Source organism: Rhineura floridana, chromosome 11 (assembly GCF_030035675.1).
Source record: "Rhineura floridana isolate rRhiFlo1 chromosome 11, rRhiFlo1.hap2, whole genome shotgun sequence".
In the NCBI taxonomy this organism is placed as follows: domain Eukaryota; kingdom Metazoa; phylum Chordata; class Lepidosauria; order Squamata; family Rhineuridae; genus Rhineura; species Rhineura floridana.
In genome coordinates, this window is record NC_084490.1 from 7,697,941 (window position 1) to 7,719,648 (window position 21,708).

The 21,708-nt window shown below is 43.5% G+C and overlaps 1 protein-coding gene across 1 annotated transcript; it reads left to right on the forward strand.

Annotated features, from left to right (window-relative positions):
- Nucleotides 1–5,291: 5,291 nt before the first annotated feature.
- On the forward strand, nt 5,292–6,194 carry LOC133366928 (olfactory receptor 6M1-like). Its single transcript, XM_061590479.1, has one exon. It carries the CDS (start codon nt 5,292–5,294, stop codon nt 6,192–6,194), a length of 903 nt encoding a protein of 300 aa, XP_061446463.1.
- The last annotated feature ends 15,514 nt before the right edge of the window (nt 6,195–21,708 follow it).

Here is a 21,708-nt window from a genome sequence, read left to right on the forward strand (position 1 = left end):
GAATAGTGGTCTCCTAACAACTCTTGGCACCCCTCACAAACTACCCTTCCCAGGATTCTTTAAGCCATGACTTTTTAAAGTATTATGATAGGGGTCTACGCCATCAAGCAATTCCTAACAAATCAATCTATGCAGGGTGGACAGATCTGTCAAGTTCAGTTCTCTCACTTTCTTATGTTTCTCAATCTTAAATTCAGTTCTCCTCATTTCTGCATCAATTTGCTAACTTTTTTTTTTTTAAAAAGTGCTCAAGATAATTCTCCAGCATTTTAATGTGAATTTCTCCTAATAAACACATTTTTGCAGGCGGATTTATTTATTTATTTATTACATGTATAATCCTGCCCTTTCTCCCAGAAGGAGAAAGTGGCAAACAAAAACACTAAAAGCACTTTAACACACCTTGAAAACAATTTTGACTAATATACACATTTTTGCAAGCATTGTATAATGCATTTTTGTATGCCATTTTCACTCATATATTCCTTTTTACGCACACGTTCCCCTAACACATTAATTTTTGTAAACATGGTTTGGGTGCTGAACTGCACTGCAAAATTCCAATAAGTGCGAATTTCGAAGGATGGTTGTGATTCCCTTCTTATGTTGCTTCTGAAAGTGCAAATTTGATAGATTCAGCTTGAAACACAAACTGAATCCAATTTCTCACCCAACTCTATCCAGACCAAGAAGATCCTCTAAGTCACTTATTCCTCCAGGAGTTCTCCAGCCAGTTCAACCAGTACATGTTGCACCATTGAGAGCAAGCAAGGAGAACCTGTGGCCTTCCTGACATTGTTGGATTCCAGTTCCTGTTGGCTCTGCCCAGCATGGCCAATGGTCAGGAATCATGGGAGATGTAGTCCAACAGCAGCTGCAGGGCCACAGTTTTCCCATGCCTGACAGAGGATCTCTGAGTCACATCTCCTTCCTAAGGCTTACCTTAGAAACGGTTCAATGCTTTCAATATTGTGGCTGCGTCAACTCCAGTGGAAAGGATTTTGTATCGACGTGTGCATAATTTCCCCTCTAGTATTTCTTTCTTTATTTTATTTTTAACTAGATGTATATATATACCAATCTAGTTTGCTAATATTTGACACTAGTTAGAAGTTCCCAAGAGATCTATCTTTTGTGAATATTCATTAAAATACTAATTTAACCCTCTCCTGTACTGATTTTATTCACTCTATACTTGAGAGTCAAGAAAGTAGAGTGAAATGAAGAGGTGCTGTGGTGCAGAAGTTAGGGTGAAAGGTTTAAATCATAAAGGACAAAGTTCAAATCCACACCCAGCTCCAAAATTTACTAGGTTACCTTAGTTCAGACACTTTTTTTCCCCAGCCTAACCTACTTTACAGGGTTGTGGCTGCTCAGATAGACTAGAGGAAGGAAACATGCATGGGATGGTGGGACAAAACTGTAATAAATAAATATTGCTATAATATCCATACATGGGGCCTAAGTTTTATTCTCTTTAAAAATAATCAGAGAGCTGACGTTGCAAATGATCAAAGCTTGAATAGTCAAATTTGAAATGTCAGTCAAATTTCTGAACTTGTGGAGGAAGTTTCTGAAAAAACAGGGGACACATTGGGGTCGGGAACTTTCTTTAGCCAGAGGGCAACCTGGCCCTGTGGGCAACCTTATGCAGAGGGGAGGGGAACATCCAAATGGTGGGTGTGGCCAAAGTGGGTGTGGCCAAGCACCCACCACTCACTCCATCCAGGCAAAGAAGAAGCATGATCACAGCTCAAGGACACATTCCAGCCAGGTAAAGTGACTTGAGGAGGGTGCAGGGCAGAGCCAGTGAGGAATGTGGCCTGGGGGAGCATGGTCTGGGGGAGTCCTGAGGGCCAGACAGAGATTCCCCACCCATGGCATACATTTTAAGATACATAAAATAAGGAGACCCATTGCTCTTATGCAAGCATATATGTGATTAAGTCAAAATGTGTTAATGTAGTGGGCCAGCAGGGGAAAAGTGGATTGATGCTGTGCTGAAGGTCTTGGGGGATGTGGTTAATCCCCCAAAGTCACAACCAGGGATGTGCTAGAATTCCGCCCAATTCGGATTTGGCACCAAATTTTCCATTACTTTGTTTTTTTGCTACTGTTGCAGATCAGATTTTTATGCAGTGATTTTCAGTAGCTATTATTGGAAATTGATTTTTTTCATGTCTAAAATACTGATATTAATATTGATATTTTAATTGATAATTATTTCAATCTGGTGGTTCAGCTGCATGCATAATAGCGGTTGATGACAGATCCTTTTGGAGGTCACTGATTCATAGGGTTGCCATAAGTCGTAATCGACTTGAAGGCACATAACAACAACAAATTTCAATCTATTGATATTTCCTTTAGTTTATCACCATTGTGACATTTCCTTTAAAAACATTGATATTTCCTTTAAAAATATCAAAATTAATATATTATTTTTTCCCAAATAAAAAAAATGGATTAGTTAAAGTAGCGACTTGTGGAGAAAGAGCGGTCATTAATAGATACCAGCCTGTTAGGCTGATGAAATGCTCTCAAACTAGCACTGGCCAACGGATTCCATCCCTAATCACAGCAAGCACTTAATACTGGAGTGGGGGACATTTGTCAGTCCAAGGGCCTCATTCCCTCCTGGGCAGAGTGTAGGACTGCGGCCTGGGAGAACACGGTTCAAATTCCCATTTGACCGTGAAGCTCACTGTGTGACCTTGAGACAGTCCTTGTCTATCAGCCTAAGCTACCCCATGGGGTTGTTGTGATGATAAAATTGGGAGGGGCAGAACCAGGGTTGTATACCATCTTGAGCTCCTTGGAGGAATGATAGGATGTAAAAGTAATGATAAATAAATAAAAATCTATCAGAGTGCTTCTCTCTTGTAGCAGGCATGCTGAGAACTGTGTAGGGCAAAAAGGTAAAGGTGTCCCTGCACTTATAGTGTGAGTTGTTTCCGACTCTTAGGGTGACATCTTGCGACGTTTACTAGGCAGACCGTATATATGGGGTGGGATTGCCTGTTCCGTCCCCGGCCTTTCTTTACCCCCCAGCGTATGCCGGGTACTCATTTTACCGACCACAGATGGATGGAAGGTTGAGTGGACCTCGACCCCTTTTACCGGAGATTCGACTTCCTCCTTCCGTTGGAATCGAACTCCGGCCGTGAGCAGAGCTTCAGCTGCATTACTGCCGCTTACCACTGTGCGCCACAGAGGGCAAGGAGGGTTTAAAACCCTTTCTTTCCCTGCCCTTGACCCAAAACTCTCCCTCCATCCCCCTCAAAGCTGCTAATTGCATTGGAAGCTTTCATTGGCTCAAATCCTCCTCACTGCCTCCCACAGTCCCAAACATGATGGTCCCCTCCCCTCTATGACTATATATTTTTTAAAAAAATCATCTAATCTAAAGAGACACATTTCACATCACATGTATGATGGCCCTTGGTGGATAGGAACTGGTCCTAGGGAGTCACCTACATTCTGAACCTAAGGTGTGATATATGTGTATGTGAGATGACAGTGAGTGTGTTTGTGTGTGCATGTGTATGTGTGTGAATGATCTCATGAACATGGGAGGGAGATATTTTTGTGGCAATTTTAGTGTGGAGATGTCAGCCATGCCCTCTTCCAAGATACTCCATTCCATTAATGCTGCCACCTGGTTTTCTATTCCCCCCCCCAAACAGACAGTCAGCATTCCATGGCCACTGAGAAAACCCAATGCTCATTGGACTGTTAACTCTCTAGACACTGACAGAGATCAGAAGGTCTTGGCTTGAGACTTGGGTTTCCCCTGACATTATGCATGCAACTGAACATTTCTTGTTCTCAGTAATGATCCTCCCCAGGTGCTTCTGTATAATCTTTCTCTCGTCGATATTTCATTTCATAGAAAGGATGAAGACACTGCTCCAAATGATGGTAAGGCTGATGAACCCTTGAACTGACAACATATTTCTTTATGAAATAGATTTGGCCCGTAATGCTAACACTGGCTGTGCAAGAAATGTGAGAGGCTGTATCTCATTGTGTCTATCATACTGAGAAAGCCTTTTGAGCCACTAGTAGGGATGGGGAGAATTTCGATTCAGTTCACACAAAGATGAACCAACCTACCTTATATGCACTTTCCAAAACAATTCAAGAACCAGAACACAGCCAACCTTTGAAATTTCCACTTCTCTGAATTTTGCAATATAGTTCTCCAGCCAAGTAATATGCACAATAATGCATAACCTGGAGTTGTGTCCATAAAAATCCACATATTCATGACAATGCATTATTTTAGGGAAAACTGCATTGCAAAAACATGCAAAGTAGGAAAAATTAAATGCCAACATGTGTCAATTGGGAGAAATTCATACTAAAATGCTGGTGGATTTTCATGAGGACTTAAAAAAAAAAACCTTGCAAACTGATGTCCAGATGTGGAGAACCAAACTTAAAATTGGATAAATGAGAAACTGAGAGAAACTGAAATTGACAAATTTGCCAGGATCCATCCACTGGCGACTTACATCAGTTGAGTGGAGAGAAGCCAGTTTTGCCAATTTTCCCTTCCCTCTGCAGCCCCCTGAACCTCCAGCTAACATACTGCTTCAAAACCCTATCCCCTCTGGACCAGATTTGGGGGTGCACATGGGGCTGCAGTGTGAAGAGGGAATTGGAAATAATTGTTCCCTTTTCCATTCTACTGACAGAAAGCTCTCCTGGATCAAAGGGTGTTCTGTGAGTACAAAGGAAGCTGTTGGAGACAACCCTGAATGTTTAATTTTCATTGCACGCAGACATTTGGTATGAAGACTAATGGAGATTCTTTAAACCACAGAGCTATTGATTCTCCCCCCGCAACACACACACACTCAGGATGTTCTAAATTTAACTCTTCATACATGCCTGAATGTATATTCCTAACATACATTTGGTTCCTATATGGGATGGGAATGATTCGATGTAATCAACATCTACAGCTCCCATTTGATAGACAATGCTCTGAAAAAGGACTGAATCTGGGAAATCTTCCAGGAATCTCCCAGTGCCAGGACACAGAGATGGGGGGGGGAGGGATTACAAGAGAGGTCATTGTAGCCATCGGACTACAAGAGAGATTTTTCATGCATGTTTAGGGTGAAGGGGATATGCATTTGTCTATTTGAAATCTCCAAAGAGGGGGAAAGTGGCCTGCCTTGAAACACACAAATGCTACAATATGTAGGTTGTGGGGGTTTTTTGGTGTGTGTGTCCCTTTGACTATTTTGCAGCTGAACCTGGGGCCGAGAAATCAGAGCAGTATGGAGCAGGTGACCGAATTCATCTTAATTGGCTTCCAGCTTCCAAGGCCCTTGGAGATCTTCCTGTTTGCAGTGCTTCTTGTCATCTTCCTGTTAACATTAGCTGGGAACATCATGATCATCACACTGGTATGCTTGAACCAGCACCTCCAAACCCCCATGTATTTTTTCCTCTGCAACCTCTCCCTCTTGAAGGTCCTCTTTGTCTTGTCAATCACCCCCAAGATGCTGGTGAACCTGGTTTCCATGAAGAAAGCCATTTCCTTTTTGGGCTGTGTGGCTCAGTGCTATTTCTATTTCTTCCTCGGAACCACTGAGTTCATCCTCATAGCTGTGATGTCCTTTGACCATTACATCGCCATCTGCAACCCACTTCGCTACACCATCATCATGAATGGATGGGTCTGCACCTGTCTGGTGCCACCTGGCTGGATGGGTGGCTTCCTTTCCACCATTGGTCCTATCATTTTGCTCTCCTGCCTATCCTTCTGTGACTCTAATATCATAGACCATTTCTTCTGTGACTATACCCCAATGATAAAGCTTTCTTGCAATGATGTGCATTTCATCCTGCTTCTGGAGTCTGTCCTGTCCTCAGTGGTGCTCCTCAGCTCTTTGTGTGCCACTTGCATCTCCTATCTCTACATTATTGTCACCATCTGGCGCATGCACTCCACCAAAGGTCGACAGAGAACATTTTCCACCTGTGCTTCTCACATCACGGTCACCTCCATCTTTTACAGGAGTGCAATCTTCATGTACTCTTTGCCCAGCCAGGGACACTCTCGGGATGTCCAGAAGTCAGTTGCAGTCCTTACCGCAGTGGTTACGCCGTTATTGAACCCTTTTATTTATACTCTAAGGAATGAGAAGGTCAAGGAGGCATTAAAAGACTCTAAGTAGGTTGAGATTTTCACAGTGATGGAAAGTGGTTCAGGATTATTCTCCCTCCTCTGGGGGTGAGGAAAAGAGACCAAAATGACAACACCTTTTTGTCAACTTCCAAATAGGATAGTGAAAGAAAAAGGGCCATTCCAAGTCACACTTAGTACAATATCCTTCACTGTGCATCAGTAGACTGTGTGTGTTACGTGCCTTCAAATCGATTATGGCGACCCTATGAATCAGCGGCCTCCAATAGTATAAACCACCTTGTTCAGATCTCGTAAGTTCAGGTCTGTGGCTTCCTTTATGGAATCAATCCATCTCTTGTTTGGCCTTCCTCTTTTTATACTCCCTTCTGTTTTTCTCAGCATTATTGTCTTTTCTAGTGAATCCTGTCTTCTCATTATGTGTCCAAATTATGATAACCTCAGTTTCATCATTTTAGCTTCTAGTGATAGTTCTGGTTTAATTTGATCTAACACCCAATTATTTGTCTTTTTCACAGTCCATGGTATGGGCAAAGCTCTCCTCCAACACCACATTTCAAATGAGTTAATTTTTCTCTTATCCGCTTTTTTCACTGTCCAATTTTCACATCCATACATAGAGATGGGAATACCATGGTCTGAATGATCCTGACTTTAGTGTTCAGTGATACATCTTTGCATTTGAGGACCTTTTCTAGTTCTCTCACAGCTGCCCTCCCCAGTCCTAGCCTTCTTCTGATTTCTTGACTATTGTCTCCCTTTTGACTGTGGCTTGTGGCAATGACTGTGCCCAGGTATTGATTGGCAAGTGCAATGTCCTCACTATCAACGTAAATCTTCTGTTCTTAAACCATTCATTCATCTTAGTATTGTCTGTGCTGACTGACAATGGCTCTCCACAGTTTCAGGAGTCTCCCAGAGCTAGCTGGAGATGCCAGGGATTGAACCTGGGCCCTTCTGCAGTTGCTATATGACTGAGCCAAGGCCCTTCACAGATAAAGTGAAAAATATATCAGCTACTTTACATCTCGACCTCAATCCTGATTTGCCACTGTAGACCCCACAGTAATTATTTGTCTCTCACTACCCGAGGTTCAGAGAATGTGAATATAAACTTGTAGTTGGTTATGGTCGTAAACTGAAATGTTATTGTTTTAATGAATATGTTGCAGAGCAAAACTGATGAACAGAGGAAGGTGCCTTATATTGAGTCAGTATTGCCTACACTATCTGGTAGCAGATTTCCAGGGTTTCAGGAGTCTCTCCCAACCCGACTTGGAGATGTCGTGGATTGGACTTGGGGCCTTCTGCATACAAGAAGGATGCTCTGCCACTGAGCTACGGCCCTTCCCCAGGGGTGGTTTTAGAAATGGAACAAATAAAACGCAATGAATAAATAAAATGAATGGAGACATTGAAACACACAGGGAAAAAATCCAGCCATATTTTCAGCCAAGGGATGAAATCCCCCTTGATCAGCATGTGGTATGTTGAAAGGCTTACCAAGGTCCCAACTACTCAGGATGGGTGAATACAGTAGAAGCCAGTGGGGTGAAGCGATGGAGTGCGGAGATGTCGTTCGCCTGGATTTCCAACATGGAGGTCATTGCTGGTACAAGAGAGAGGGAGGGGCAAGATCAGCAGGGAGGTCAGCACAGTGTGGATGCAGCAGTGGAGCCAATCTGATGCTCCCGCTACTGTGCCTGCAGAGCAATGCCTGTTCCCCTCTCAGTTACTGGCAGTGACCGCCACATTTTGAATCCAGGTAAGCAATAACATCTGGCAGCTCATGGGTGGATATTTCTGGTTTGCATTCCTTATGCATGTGTTTTACCCATAATTCATTCTGTTCGGTTTCCACATTAATCTGCATTTTTTTTAAAAAAAATCCTCTCAAAGTATGTATTCAAATCTCATATCAAAAGAGCAGGCTGATGTGCATTACCTGCTGAAAACCGCATCTTGAATGCAAACTCTGTACATGGCTAAGCTCCAGTCCACATACAATATTCACCAGTCTTTTCAGATTGGAGTTTGCAAAGATCAAACTCCTCAAGCATCCCTGTGTACACAACGGCTTCTTTTGTATGTCATGTTAAAATAACAGTTAGTAACAGGGATGGATCTGTCATTGTTGGTTCTCTCATTTTCTCATTTTCCCAATCTTAAATCCAGTTCTCTTGATTTCTGCAGCAATTTGAGATTACCAGCCCAAGAAATCCTCACAAAAATCCATCAATGTTTTAGTGTGAATTTATCCTAATAAGCACATTTTGTACGCTGTTTTACCTAATGTTCACTTTTTGCAAGCAATTTTCCCTAATAAAACACATTTTTGTATGTTATTCTGCATGTTATTATTTTGTATGCACATTTCCTCCCAATATATGCATTTACGTAAACATTGCTTGGAGCTGCATTGCAAAATTCAAATAAGGGCAAATTGCAAAGAATGGCTTTAGTCCTCATGTGTTTCAGAAAGTGCAAATTTTACAGGTTAACCTGTGAATTGAATCAAATTCCTCCCCCATCCTCCTCAGTAGTGTTTTTTTTTAATTATTATTTACTCAGTCTACTATCACTTGCTACATGAAGAATCTCCAAGTGACTTGCAAAAGAGTCTAAACATAAAGGGGGGGGGGAGAGCCAGAACAATACATTTCAATAAAAACCATGCAAAAAATCCAAAACTCAATAGAACAACCCTAGCAGCAAAAACACTTGGTTGGCAAAATGTATCACCCAGCGACATCCTACATCAAACGCTTGGGACAAGAGATAAGGTTTTATGAGGTGCCGAAAAACTTCTCTGGGAAGAGATGTTTAACTATGGCTTAGGACAAATGAGCAGTGTGCTCAAACGTCCCTGCTTCACTTCTCCCTCACTCCTCTCTGCACCACTCCACGCCACACCAGGAGCGACAAACCACAAGCCTTGGCTTGCCACGTCATCTGAACCAGGGATCGTGGCTTGTTTCTCTCCAAACCAACCACAAGCAGTAGACAAGGGTTGCTCTTGGATTGCAAACCAGGTCCCTGGGTTTGGATGACATGATACACCAAGCCTAGTAGTTAGTAGTTCCTGTTGTGGCAAGTTGGGACTTTTGAGCAGTGTGTTGGTGCATGCTGTTTATTCATGTTAAACCGTGGTTAAGCATTAACTATGGTGTAACATGATGTGTGAACCAATCCAATATATACCTGCCATCCGCACTCCTGAGGCATTCTGAGATGAGAAAATGGTGGTCTCTAGAGGGCAGAATCCCACCTTTCCCCCAAGGAGCTTAAGGTGGCATCCGGTGTTCTCCCTCCCCATTTTAACCTCAAACAACCCTGTGAGGTAGGTAACCCTGAGAGGCTGTGACTGGCTCAAGGTCACCCAGTGAGCTCCATGGGTGAGCGGGGATTTAAACCCTGGTCTTCCAGGACCTAGTCCAAACAAAGAACATAAAAGGAAAATCAAAAGCACATTATACGTAAATGAGTCTTAAAGAAGGGGAAATCTCACCCAATTTGCTTGTCTTGGGGCAACTGACAAGCTGCTAGGGCATGTGTGGGGAACCTGTGACCCTCCAGATGTTGCTGGACTGCAATTCCCATCAAACCCAGCAAGCATGGCCAATGGCCAGGAAGGTTGCGACTTGTAGTTCAGCAATATCTGGAAGGTCACAGGTTCTCCACATCTGTGCTAGGATCTTATCAGGATACGTTCAGGGCCCAGGGCCATTGGAAGTAACCAGCTTTGAACCTTCATCCTAAAGTCCATTGTAGCACAGCTTGGCCAAGGCCAAGTTATCGTAGCAACCACTTTGCTCTCTTTCCCTTCATTTCAGAATCCAGACGTGCAGGCTGAAATCTTTACCCTCTCTTGCAACAGAAAACAGACAGTCATGCTGTTTATGAGCAGAGCTTGGAAAAGTTACCTTTTTGAACTACAACTCCCATCAACCCCAGCCAGCATGGCCACTGGATTGGGCTGATGGGAGTTGTAGTTCAAAAAAGTAACTTTTCCAAGCTCTGTTTATGAGCCACAGGTCTGAACCAAATATACAGTATCTTCTATTCCATAGATCTGTAGGCTTTGTCTTCAGTACTCCTGGACCTCCCAAAATATGAGCAGAGGTATACTCTATTCTCTATGTTGGTGACATTGTGTTGCAGTGTTAGCATTTGGTTTATGGTATTTGATCTTTGCTGGGCATTGAACACATGCAAGACACTCCTTGATGAATATCATTGAGAAACGACCATGAAATTGTATACCCATCTTTACTGATACCACAAAATTAGTCTTGGCAAATAACTGTGAGACTAACTAGAATTATATGTTGGTGTGTGTGCGTTGTTGTGTGAAACAGCATACATTACTTTGGAGTTAAGTTGAGCAAGAAACTTCTTCAGAGCATGTTAAGAGTCTTTATTGAAAGACATTAAGGCCAGAGGCTTAAGAGTAAATACATGTAGAGATTCTTCAGTCACCCCCCTTCTGGTACATCTCTCTCCATAGATAAACACAAAAGACAGCCTCTCAGCTCAGAGGCATAATTCAGAAGAAAAACAACACACAGACTGTTAGAACTTTGCCAGTCACTATCAGATGGCTACCATAGCAATGGCCCTGGCCGTCCGTTCCCAGACAGGGCATAGACATAACTCCCCCTTAACCACAGTTACGTCTTCACACTTGCAGGCTTCATGGAAAACTACTAGAGACAGTAAAGCCTACTGGTCACCAGCCCAACAGCCTCCCTTTTTTCCATTAAGACTGCAAAATACACATGAAATACATCTCCATAATACATAATCATACAGTCATACATTTCTACAATACCTCTTTCAATACATTTCAGTACAGTTCAGTACAGTTCAAACTTACATCTCAGTAAAGTTCAAAACCTTATTCACTCAAACTTTGGTTCAACACATGTCAAATAAAGTGTCTCAGGGTCCATGTCTACAACTTTATTCATTCCAGGACTTGTTATTAATCCCACAGTAAATCTGTCAGGAGGTTTGCCTAAATTCGCTCTCGTGGAGCATCTTAAAGGAACCAGAGCTTCGGCTCTCTCTGCCCCCCCATTTGTGCTTGTGCTTGGCACAACCTGCACAGGAGCTTCCATTTCCTCAGCTTTTCGTTTCTTTGATCTGCGTTTTCCAGAAATGAGCTCATTCAAAGCATCTCTGAGAGGTATTTGTGTACCTTCCACTTTAACGTCAACATCTGGCTTAAATTTCTGTGATTGTGTTCGTGTTTGTGTTTGTGTGTCATTTGTTCCTGTAAGAAGGACTGTCTCCCTTTGATCCCAAGGCTTTTCTGAGACTTTAATGCTTCTGCTCAGAATTAACTGCTGTGTTTCTGGACACCAAACTCTGTAATATGCATTTTGAAATCCCAAAACAAACCCTTGCTGTGCTCTGGGCGCAAGCTTGCCCCTCCTTTTTCCCTGTGGAATGTGGATCCAGCACCTTGCCCCGAATTTTTGAATGTGTTGTATTCCAGGCTTTCTGCCAGTAAGTTTCTCATAAGGAGACATTCCAATAGCACTGTGTAACACCCTGTTGTGAATGTAATTCGCATAAAGAATTGCTTCTGTCCAGAAAGAATTCCCTAAACTGCAATCCAGCAGCATGGCTCTCATTGCTTCCCCAAGCACCCTATTTTTTCTCTCAGCAGTTCCATTGGAAAACGGGCTGCGTGGAGCAGTGAAATTCTGGTTTATTCCCTTACTCTCCAGAAAGTCACTCAATGCTTTACTTGTAAACTCCCCACCTTGGTCCGAGCGTATAGCCCCTACCATGACCAAGTGTTGAGTTTCGATTCTCTTAATGAACAGTTTCAGCTTCTGCTCAGCTTCACTTTTATGCTTTAACAGAAAAACATGACAAAATCTTGAAAAATCATCTACCAGTACCATGTAGAATTTCGCACCTCCTCGTGAAGCATTTATTGGCCCTGCTAAATCAACATGTACTAGCTGGTAGGGAGCCGTTGTGGTTCTCTCAGCCTCCCGGTTTATTGGTGCAATAGTCATTTTAGCTTGATTACAAGAATCACAATCCATTAACTGTCCACAATCTTTTAAACGCATGTCTTCACTGTGCAAAGGGGTTTTCCTTATCATGTCAAGGTTTGCATGCCCCAGCCTTTGATGCCATTCATGGATGCAGCCCTGATGTACCTGTGCCTCAGCGTTTAACACAACACACCCTGCTTGACTGCTCTTTATTACAAACTGTGAATCATTAAGGCTTCCCTGCATGCACACTTCATCTCCCCTCATTATAAAACATTGGTCTTTGTGGAACAAAATTGAATAATTACAACTCACCAGTTTGCTAACTGATAAAATATTATGAGCCAATTCCGGAACAAACAAACAGTCTGACATTATGCCAAGCTTGTCAAACTTAACCAGACCTTTAGCTTTTACGGATTTCCGTGATCCATCAGCAAGTAAAACAAAGTCTTTTACTTCTTCTGAAACGTAAAACAAACGTCTGTCTTTAATTAATATATGGCTTGCTCCGCTGTCGACAATAAAGTTAATTTGTTCCAAGTCTTTAGACTTCTGTTTACAAACAAAGTTCACACTTCCCTGCTTCAAGACTCCGTCCCTGGAGTTTCGCTTGACTGGACAACCCCGCTGGAGATGTCGTCGATCTCCGCAAACAAAACAAGCCTTCAGCCTCTGTTGCTGCTCCTGTTTATTATCCTTCGGCACGACAATTTTCACCTCTTGCTTCCTGACAGCTTCCATCGACTCGGCTCGTTTCGCCTCCTGTCTCCGCTGCCATTCTTGGGTCAGTTTTTCCTCAATAAACGCAACGTTCAAACCTCCATCAGGCATGGCTTCGAAAGCCATGACCATATTATTCCAAGTCCCATCAAGTGAAGCCAGAATCAGATAGGTCTTCTGAAGTTCAGAGTGTTCGACGCCTCGGTCCGTCAACTCAGCAAACAGGAGTCTGAATTCCGTGAGATGCTCACTCATGTCGCACTCACCCGTGAAGCGAATTTGATAAAGCTTCCGTGCCAAACACAATCTAGATCCTGCGGTCTGTTGCACATGAATGACTTCCAACCGGTCCCACATCTCCTTGGCATTTGTAACATCTCTGACGTGTAGCAGTTGAGAGTCAGATAGAGCCAGAAGTATAAAAGCCTGCGCCTTCTGATCTCTACGCGTCCAAGCCGCAGTCAGTACCGCCGGAGTGGGTCCATCTATTGTGTCCCATAAATCCTCTTTTATCAGCAAAGCCCTCATCCTCGGCTTCCAGCTGCCAAAATTCTTTTCATTAAGTCGTTCCATCGGCAAGCCTCCCTCAGACAGGTTTACAGCCATGTTGCTCACCTCCGTCTGGTACAATCAATCAAGCTGCCCTCTCTGGAACTCCATCTGCAGTTCAGACTAGCAACTTACTCCCGTGTAATGCGCTGTGGAGCATAACCATCCTCTGCTACCACTGTTGGCGTGTGTGTGCGTTGTTGTGTGAAACAGCATACATTACTTTGGAGTTAAGTTGAGCAATAAACTTCTTCAGAGCATGTTAAGAGTCTTTATTGAAAGACATTAAGGCCAGAGGCTTAAGAGTAAATACATGCAGAGATTCTTCAGTCACCCCCCTTCTGGTACATCTCTCTCCATAGATAAACACAAAAGACAGCCTCTCAGCTCAGAGGCATAATTCAGAAGAAAAACAACACACAGACTGTTAGAACTTTCCCAGTCGCTATCAGATGGCTACCATAGCAACGGCCCTGGCCGTCCGTTCCCAGACAGGGCATAGACATAACTCCCCCTTAACCACAGTTACGTCTTCACACTTGCAGGCTTCATGGAAAACTACTAGAGACAGTAAAGCCTACTGGTCACCAGCCCAACATTATATAGGACGATATCGTCAGTCCACCATTACAATGTAGTGGAGGAACTGGTATGTAGGCACTCAGGGTTGTATGTGTGTATGTATGCATTAAATTTAAATCCCTCTCTTCCTCCCGGAAGTAACCAAGGGTGGCAAACAAAACACTAACAACACTCTAAAACATCTTAAAAACAGACTTTTAAATATATTAAAACATTTTTAAAATCATATTTTTTATTTAAAAAAAAGCTTTAAAAATTCTTAAAAAGCAATTCCAACACAGACACAGACTAGGATAAGGTCTCTGCTTAAAAGGCTTGTTGGAAGCAGGTATTCATAGGTGCCAAAAAAGGTAACAGAGATGGTGCCTGTCTAATATTTAAGGGGAGGGAATTCCAAAGGGTGGGTGCCACTACACTAAAGGTCTGATTCCTATGCTGTGTGGAAAAGACCTCCTGATAAGATGGTTCTGTTGACCATTGAACCGCACTGTCACTGAGTTTGTTTTCCATCAAGTCTGAAAAACTGTAACTAGGGGGAGTTATGTCTTTGCCCAGTCTGGGAACGGACTGCCAAGGCCGTTGCTATGGTAGCCATCGCGATAAACTGGGAAAAGTTCTAGCAGCTATCTGTGTTAAGCTGGGTCTTCTGTGTATTGCCTCTGAACTGAGAGGTTCTCTTCTGTGTTTTTTTACCTTTGGAGAGAGAGGTACCAGAAGGGGGGTGACTGAAGAAACTCTACATGTATTTACTCTTAAGCCTTTGGCCATAATGTCTTAATAAAGACTCTTAACATGCTCTAATGCTCTGAAGAAGTTTCTTGCTCAACTTAACTCCAACGTAATGTATGCTGTTTCACGCAACAACGCACACACGTCAACAGGGGTTATGGGCCCAGATCCACAGCACATTACACAGGAGTAAGTTGCTGGTCTGAACAGCAGATGGAGTTCCAGAGGGCAGCTTGATTGATTGTACCAGATGGAGGTGAGCAACATGGCTGTAAACCTGTCTGGGGGAGGCTTGCCAATGGAAAGATTGACAGAAAAGAATTATGGCAGCTGGAAGCCGAGGATGCGGGCTTTGCTGATAACAGAGGATTTATGGGACATTATAGATGAACCACCCCCGGCGGTATTGACCGCGGCCTGGAAGCGTCGAGACCAGAGGGTGCAGGCGTTTATAATCTTGGCTCTATCGGATTCTCAACTGATGTGTGTGAGAGATGAGCCGTCGGCTAAACAGATGTGGGACGCGTTGCAGGATTTGTCCCAGGAATGGCAGCGGAGGCAGAAGGCGCAGAGAGCCGAGCTGATGGAAGCTGTCAGAAGCAAGGAGGAGAAAAGTGCCGAACCGGAGGAGGCAGCCGAAAGCAAACAGGATTACATGCATCAAAGGCTGAAGTCTTGTTATGCCTGTGGGGCTCGTGGGCATCTCCAGAAAGACTGTGCAGTCAAGCGAAACTCCAGGGATGGAGGCTTGAAGCAGGGAAGTGTGAACTTTGTTTGTCAACAGAAGCCACAAACTTTAGCACCTGTTAACTGGCTTCTTGACAGCGGTGCAAGCCATATATTAATCAAAGACAGAAGTTTGTTTTATGCTTCAGAAGAAGTGCAGGATTTTGTGCAACTTGCGGATGGATCACAGAAACGGGTGGAAGCCCGAGGACTGGTGAGATTTAATAAACTTGGGATAATGTCAGAATGTTTGTTTGTTCCGGAATTGGCTCATAATATTTTATCAGTTCAAAAACTGGTGAATTCTGGGTATTGTGTAACATTTGATAGAGGAAAATGTTTTATGCAGAGAAGAGACAAAGTTGTCCGCCAGGGATTCGTGACACAGGGGCAGTTTAGAATGACCGTGGGTGTGAAGTGTGCTGATGCCTTGAGTTTAATGGGGCAGAAAGAGAATGACAGTCAGGGCTGTAAACAGACTGCTGTTGTGACACCGTCGGCATTAACCATTCAAATGAAGCACGTGGAATATGCGGAGCCAACCTCATTTAATGAAATTAGGCTGATGCCTGAGGCAGAGAAAAATAAGTGGCAACAGGCCATGCAGGAAGAATTGAAAGCCATGGAACAGAATGGCACGTGGACATTATTAAATTTACCTATGTGGGAAAAGGCCATAGGTTGCAGATGGGTGTTTAAGAAGAAGAAAGCAAGTTCCGGGGAAGTACAGAGGTACAGGGCACGTTTGGTTGCCAAGGGATTCACCCAGCAACATGGGACAGATTATGATGCTGTTTTTGCCCCGTTTGTGAAACATGAGTCCATTCGTGTGCTGCTGAAGCTGGCAGCAATGCAGAACATGAGTGTAAATCACTACAATATAGGGACGGCATTCCTACATGGTGATTTAAGAGAGGAGATATATATGGAACTGCCTCCGGGTTCTGTGTCAAAGGAAGGGTTCGTGTGTAAACTGCATAAATCAATATATGGACTGCGGCAAAGTGCACGCTGCTGGAATGAGAAATTGGACAGAGTGTTGCATGGAATGGGATTCCAAAGATGCAAGGCAGATCCATGTGTGTATATAAAGAGACAGGGGATGAAAACCACGTTCTGTGCAGTTTACGTTGATGACATCATGTATATTTATCATGAGCAGCAAGAGGAACGAGAATTTAATGAGCAGCTGGGCAGGCAGGTGGACACAAAGAATTTGGGGCCTGTCACACACTATTTAGGCACGGATATTGTGCGTGCAGAAGACGGAAGCATAACATTGAGTCAGGAAAGTAAAATAAATCAGATCATAGAAGAATGCAACATGACAGAATGTAATGTTGTGAAGACTCCAATGGTTGTGGCTTTCCAACAGAATGTGCAGGAGACGCCCTGTACAGAACCTGAGAAGTACAGGCGCATAATAGGGAAATTGCAATATTTGGTGAAGGTGTCTCGCCCAGACATATGTAATGCAGTCAGTATTTTAAGCCGGAAGGTAGAACATCTTTCAGAGGCTGACTGGCAAGGAATTAAAAGGGTAGTGCGTTATTTGAAAGGCACGAAGACAAAGAGTCTGGTTTTGTCAGGAGCAAAGACAGGAGGTCTTGAATGTTTTGTGGATGCAGATCATGCAGGGGAACTGAGCAGTCGTAAGTCAACCTCTGGCATAGTTGTGATGTGGCACGGGTCATGTATTGACTGGAGCAGCAAGAAACAAAATGTGGTGGCAACCTCAAGTGCAGAAGCAGAGTATGTGGCTCTATCACAGGCCTGTAATGAGCTACAGTGGTTCGCAATGCTCATGCAGGAGATAGGCATTGATATGCAATTTCCGATTACTGTATATGAAGACAATCAGACCTGCATCAAGATAGCCACATCAGAAGCTCATACCAAAAGAACAAAACATATTAGTGTCAGATACTTTCACGTAAGGGATTGTGTGCAGCAGGGGTTCGTTAACCTGACATTTTGTGACACTAACAACATGGTGGCTGACATAATGACCAAGCCATTGTGTGAGGAGAAATTTGGCAAACTGGTGACAAGGCTTGGAATGAGCCAAAGTTTGATTGAATAAAGTTCTAGCTAAATGTACAGAGATGTTTTGAACTGTACTGAAATGTGAGCTGTATTGCAAGATGTATTGGAGAAATGTATTGTTGTTATTGTTGTAATGAGTTACAGACATGATGGGAAAAAAGGGGGAATTGTTGACCATTGAACTGCACTGTCACTGAGTTTGTTTTCCATCAAGTCTGAAAAACTGTAACTAGGGGGAGTTATGTCTTTGCCCAGTCTGGGAACAGACTGCCAAGGCCGTTGCTATGGTAGCCATCGTGATAAACTGGGAAAAGTTCTAGCAGCTATCTGTGTTAAGCTGGGTCTTCTGTGTATTGCCTCTGAACTGAGAGGTTCTCTTCTGTGTTTTTTTACCTTTGGAGAGAGAGGTACCAGAAGGGGGGTGACTGAAGAAACTCTCCATGTATTTACTCTTAAGCCTTTGGCCATAATGTCTTAATAAAGACTCTTAACATGCTCTAATGCTCTGAAGAAGTTTCGTGCTCAACTTAACTCCAACGTAATGTATGCTGTTTCATGCAACAACGCACAGACGTCAACAGGTTCTGCAGGAGGCCCTCACCTTCAGAGTGTAGTGATCGACTGGGTATACAAGACGCACGATCTTTCAGGTATCCTGGTCCCAAACTGTATAGGGCTTTGCACACCAAAACCAGAACCTTAAACTTGCCCTGGGTCCCTAATGGGTATTCAATCCTAGTCCTACTCAGAGTAGACCTGTTGAAGTTAATAAACATGACTAACTTGATTTCAGTGAGTCTGCTTTGAGTAGGATTTAGATTACTACAACCCTCAAGCAGGCTGCAAGTTCATACCCACTTGCAGAGGAGTAAATTTCATTGACATCAATGGGTAGATATGTATATATTGCAATATCAGTGTATTTCTAGCCTATGACACTTTCATCTGTGTCCACCCTGAAGTGTATTCCACCCCATGCCCTCATAAAACTTAAAATCTGCACAAAAAACACATTTTAATGTTCATGTATATTTCAAAGCTATTTTCTCACAAAATACTAAATCTTAAATGCACCTTGATATGGTTTTGAGCAGGCAGCTGCACCAGATATTTGGGGAAGGGCAAAATCCACTGAATAACAAACTTCTAGTCCACACATCAATCCAGCGAGTGCAGATCAGGTCCATTCATATCGGAATTTGCAAAGATCCAATTCTTCAAGCATCACAGGAACATTGAAAGCTGCCTTATACAGAATCAGACCATCGGCTCATCTACCTCAGTATTGTCTACACCGACTGGCAGCAGCTCTCCAGGATTTCAGATAGGCGTCTCTCCCGGCCCTACCTGGAGATGGCAAGGCTTGAACCTACAACCTTCTGTGGGCATAGCTGATGGTTTAAGATGGAGCCCTTCCCTACTGTGGACAGAGCTTGCCATGGAGAGGTTCAGGTCACAGAGAAGGAGAAACATGGTTGTTAAAACTACATGACTAGTGACTACATGCAGTGGTGAACTGGAGATGGGCACAGCTCTGAGACTTTTTAATTTTTTTTTTAATCAGAGCAGGAAGAATGACACCATCTGTATGAGCTCCTGAGTAACTGGGAAAGCATCCTTGATCCTGCAAGTGGATGAGATGAACAGGTGTCTTATAAGCTAGTTGCTTTCCTTTCCTTCAATGGGGTCCCTACTTCATGCTAGCAGTCTACAGGACAACATTTTGTTGTACGATTGTTCGCATTTTGAATTAAAAACTAACGGTCACATTTCAGCTGGCCAAGTATCCTGTGTTAAAGCTCAATGTGTTTTACAAGTTGAGCTTAGGCCGTCCCAAGTAGGAACCACTGACTTCAACGGAGCTTACTCTAAGAGTGGTTAGATGGGGCCACAGCAATAGCCTCCCAGCAGCAGCCTTGCTGCTGCTCGCCAGGAGTGGGAAGAGGAAGATGACAGCAAGTCAGGGATGCATGAGTATACCAGTGGGAGAGCTAGATTGGTTCTGTCAGTGCATCCACAGCACCAGCCTCACTGTCGCCTTGCTATTGCTGTGGCTCTGCCCCACTGGGTGACCTACTCCTGGCTCACTCCCAGGGAACTATGCATAGAATTGCAGTCATGCTGATCCTAATACATTGGGTAATACGTGTACTGTTGATTGATGGTGAGTGTGTGTGTGTGCAAATCATGAATTGTCACCTTGGTGCCTTCCAGAAGTTATTGGTCTACAACTCCTATCAGCCTCAGCCTGCATGGCCATTGGTCAGGGATGAGGCCGGTAGTACTGCAGCTACATATGGAGGATATCATGCGTTGGCTACCCCGATGCACATGATCGACACACAGCTGACCCCTTTTGAGAATATTGCTATGAACTCTTCTTGGGGGCATGGCTAGGGGGGCTCTCACAATGATCTGTGCTTTAGAATTGACCGCTACACCACTGACTACATGTTGGCCTATCAGAAGGAGAAATGAAATTCTTTCGGTTGGTTTCTGATATCCCAGTATCAACTGAGAGTTACTAAAGGTCAAGATTAGTTTGGGTTTTTTTTAAAAAAAAAAGTTTCATAAGTTTGTTCTTTGTATTCATCCCCTAGAGAATTAATTACCACCCTGAAAAGAAATAAGAGGCAAGTTCTGATCCTTGGAGGTATCTCAACCTAGTTTTGTTTGTTTATTTTAAAAAAGAAGTTAATGAGTAGACTTGGAGCTTAGGAACTAATCAGTTGCTTTAAAAAAACAGTTAGACATTAATTATCTAGCAAAGTGTCCTGCAGTTCTGTTATGTAGTCTGTAAAATCTGGTATGGAAAAAATACAAAATTCCAGTGTAAAAATGCAAGCCCCCTAACTTAAACATTAGTAAAAAGAGACTTTTATTTCAAATCAACATTCCGTTCCAATGTTATCCTTTGTATTCATTTATATAAAAAAATGCTTTCTTTAGGATGGAGGTCACCCTGTTACACAAATGTTTTTGAACTGTCAGAATAAGAACCATAAGAAGAGCCTGCCAGATCAGGCCAAGGGCTCATCTAGTCCAGCATCCTGTTCTCACAGTGGCCAACCAGATGCCCATTATGGGAAGCCAGCAAACAGGACCTAAGTGCAAGAACATTCTCTCCTCCTTTCGCTTCCAGCAACTGGTATTCAGAAGCATACTGCCTCAGACTGTGGAAGTCACTTTTTTGGCAACCTTTTCAGTATTCTGGACAATATATATATTTACATATAGCCATCACTTGCCTCCCCTCTAAATTGCCCACATTACCCCACATTTTCCCTCAGTGATACCAGCTATCCCAATCTGTTTTGGCGTAATTAGGTAATTTCAAAGTGCTTTTGACAAATATTGAAGGAATGAAAGGAGACATGAGATTAGCTGCTGTACAATGAATAGTTCATCATCATCATCATGGACTGCCTTCAAGTCAATCCCAACTTATGGCTACCCTATGAATAAGGTTTTCATGGTAAGTGGTATTCATAGGGGGTTTGCCATTGCCTCCCTCTGAGGCTAGTCCTCCCCAGCTGGCCAGGGCCTGCTCAGCTTGCCACAGCTGCACAAGCCAGCCCCTTCCTTGCCCACAACTGCCAGCTGGGGGGCAATTGGGCTCCTTGGGACTATGCAGCTTGCCCACGGCTGCACAGGTGGCAGGGCACGTAACCCCTGAGCCACTCACTGTGGGGTGATCTTTAGCTGGCCCTTGACACTCAGGGGACATGAGCGGGGATTTGAACTCACAGACTCTGGACTCCCAGCCAGGCTCTCCTCCCCACTGTTGGCATCCATTAATTGAGGTCAGGCCTCAGTAAACCACTATGAGGTGACAAGAAGCTATTGAAGGAAAGTGAAGTCCCTACCATGAAACTGGAAGCTCCATTGAAAGGCAGCGTATGCATCTTTTAACCTGAGTAAATTAAAGTTCAGATCAACATTTTTATGGGGGGGGAGAAGTAATGTGGACCCCCATCTAGTCATTACAGACCTTCACTTAGAGGGGCAACTAGGAGGGATGATGTGTATAGACACAGCAGAGGGAGCTAACGTGGTCCTCCAGATGTTGGAATATATCAGCTTTCATCAGCCCTGACCATTATCCATGCTGGCTGGGCACTGATGGGAGTTGCGGCTAAGCAAAATCTGGAAGGCCAAAGGCACCCCTGATATACA

Excerpts from the sequence above, each read along its gene's own strand:
- LOC133366928 (XM_061590479.1), top strand. The coding sequence starts at position 5,292 with ATGGAGCAGGTGACCGAATTCATCTTAATTGGCTTCCAGCTTCCAAGG.